Source organism: Trichosurus vulpecula, chromosome 7 (assembly GCF_011100635.1).
Source record: "Trichosurus vulpecula isolate mTriVul1 chromosome 7, mTriVul1.pri, whole genome shotgun sequence".
In the NCBI taxonomy this organism is placed as follows: Eukaryota; Metazoa; Chordata; class Mammalia; order Diprotodontia; family Phalangeridae; genus Trichosurus; species Trichosurus vulpecula.
The window spans coordinates 106,742,214-106,743,735 of NC_050579.1; the positions used below are offsets into that span (position 1 = coordinate 106,742,214).

A 1,522-nucleotide genomic window follows, 5' to 3' on the forward strand; every position below is an offset into this window, starting at 1 on the left:
AATATGAATTGGTCTCAGGCCATGGAAGAGCTCAAAAAGGATTTGCAAAAGCAAGTTAGAGAAGTAGAGGAAAAATTGGGAAGAGAAATGAGAAGGATGTGAGAAAACCATGAAAAACAAGTCAATGACTTGCTAAAGGAGACTCAAAAAAATACTGAAGAAAATAACACCTTAAAAAATAGACTAACTCGATCAGCCCCTGTGCTACGTCTTTCTTTCTCTCTCTTTCTGTCGGCGCTGCCCGTGGAGGGGCGGCTATCTCTTCGCCGGCGCCATGCCTGCCCTCAGACCCCTCGTGAAACCTAAAATGGTCAAGAAGAGGACCAAGAAGTTCATCCGGCACCAGTCCGACAGATATGTCAAGATCAAGAGAAACTGGCGTAAACCAAGGGGCATTGACAACAGGGTGCGAAGACGATTCAAGGGCCAGATCTTGATGCCCAATATTGGTTATGGAAGCAATAAGAAGACAAAACACATGCTACCGAGTGGATTCAGGAAGTTTTTGGTGCACAACGTCAAAGAGCTCGAGGTGCTCCTGATGTGCAACAAATCTTATTGTGCTGAGATCGCTCACAATGTATCCTCTAAGAATCGGAAAGTTATTGTTGAGAGAGCAGCTCAGCTTGCCATCAAGATCACCAATTCAAATGCTAGACTGAGGAGTGAAGAAAATGAGTAAAGAGCTTTGCAGATTTTTATTTGTGTTAAATAAATCCTGGAAATGCTAAAAAAAAAAAAAAATAGACTAACTCAAACGGCAAAAGAGCTCCAAAAAGCCAATGAGGAAAAGAATGCCTTGAAGGGCAGAATTAGACAAATGGAAAAGGAGGTCCAAAAGACCAATGGAAAAAATACTACCTTAAAAATTAGATTGGAGCAAGTGGAAGCTAGTGACTTTATGAGAAATCAAGATGTTATAAAATAGAACCAAAGGAATGAAAAAATAGTAGACAATGTGAAATATGTCATTGGAAAAACCACTGACCTGGAAAATAGATCCAGGAGAGAGAATTTAAAAATTATTGGACTACCTGACAGCCAAGATAAAAAAAAAGAGCCTAGATATCACCTTTCAAGAAATTATCGAGGAGAACTGCACTGACATTCTAGAGCCAGAGGGTAAAATACAAATTGAAAGAATCCACCGATTGCCTCCTGAAAAAGATCCCAAAAAGAAAACTCCTAGGAATGTTGTCGCCAAATTCCAGAGCTCCCAGATCAAGGAGAAAATATTGCAAGCAGCCAGAAAGAAACAATTTGAGTATTATGGAAAAACAATCAGGATAATACAAGATTTGGCAGCTTCTACGTTAAGGGATCAAAGGGCTTGGAATATGATATTCTGGAGGTCAATGGAGCCAGGATTAAAACCAAGAATCACCTACCCAACAAAACTGAGTATAATACTCCAAGGCAAAATATAGACTTTCAACAAAATAAAGGACTTTCAAGCTTTCTCAATGAAAAGACCAGAGCTGAATAGAAAATTTGACTTTCAAACACAAGAATCAAGAGAAGC

The 1,522-nt window shown here is 39.4% G+C and overlaps 1 protein-coding gene across 1 annotated transcript; it reads left to right on the top strand.

Annotated features, from left to right (window-relative positions):
• Window positions 1-205: 205 nt before the first annotated feature.
• Window positions 206-682, top strand: LOC118858100 (60S ribosomal protein L32-like). Its single transcript, XM_036768554.1, has one exon. It carries the CDS (start codon window positions 275-277, stop codon window positions 680-682), a length of 408 nt encoding a protein of 135 aa, XP_036624449.1. The 5' UTR covers window positions 206-274.
• The last annotated feature ends 840 nt before the right edge of the window (window positions 683-1,522 follow it).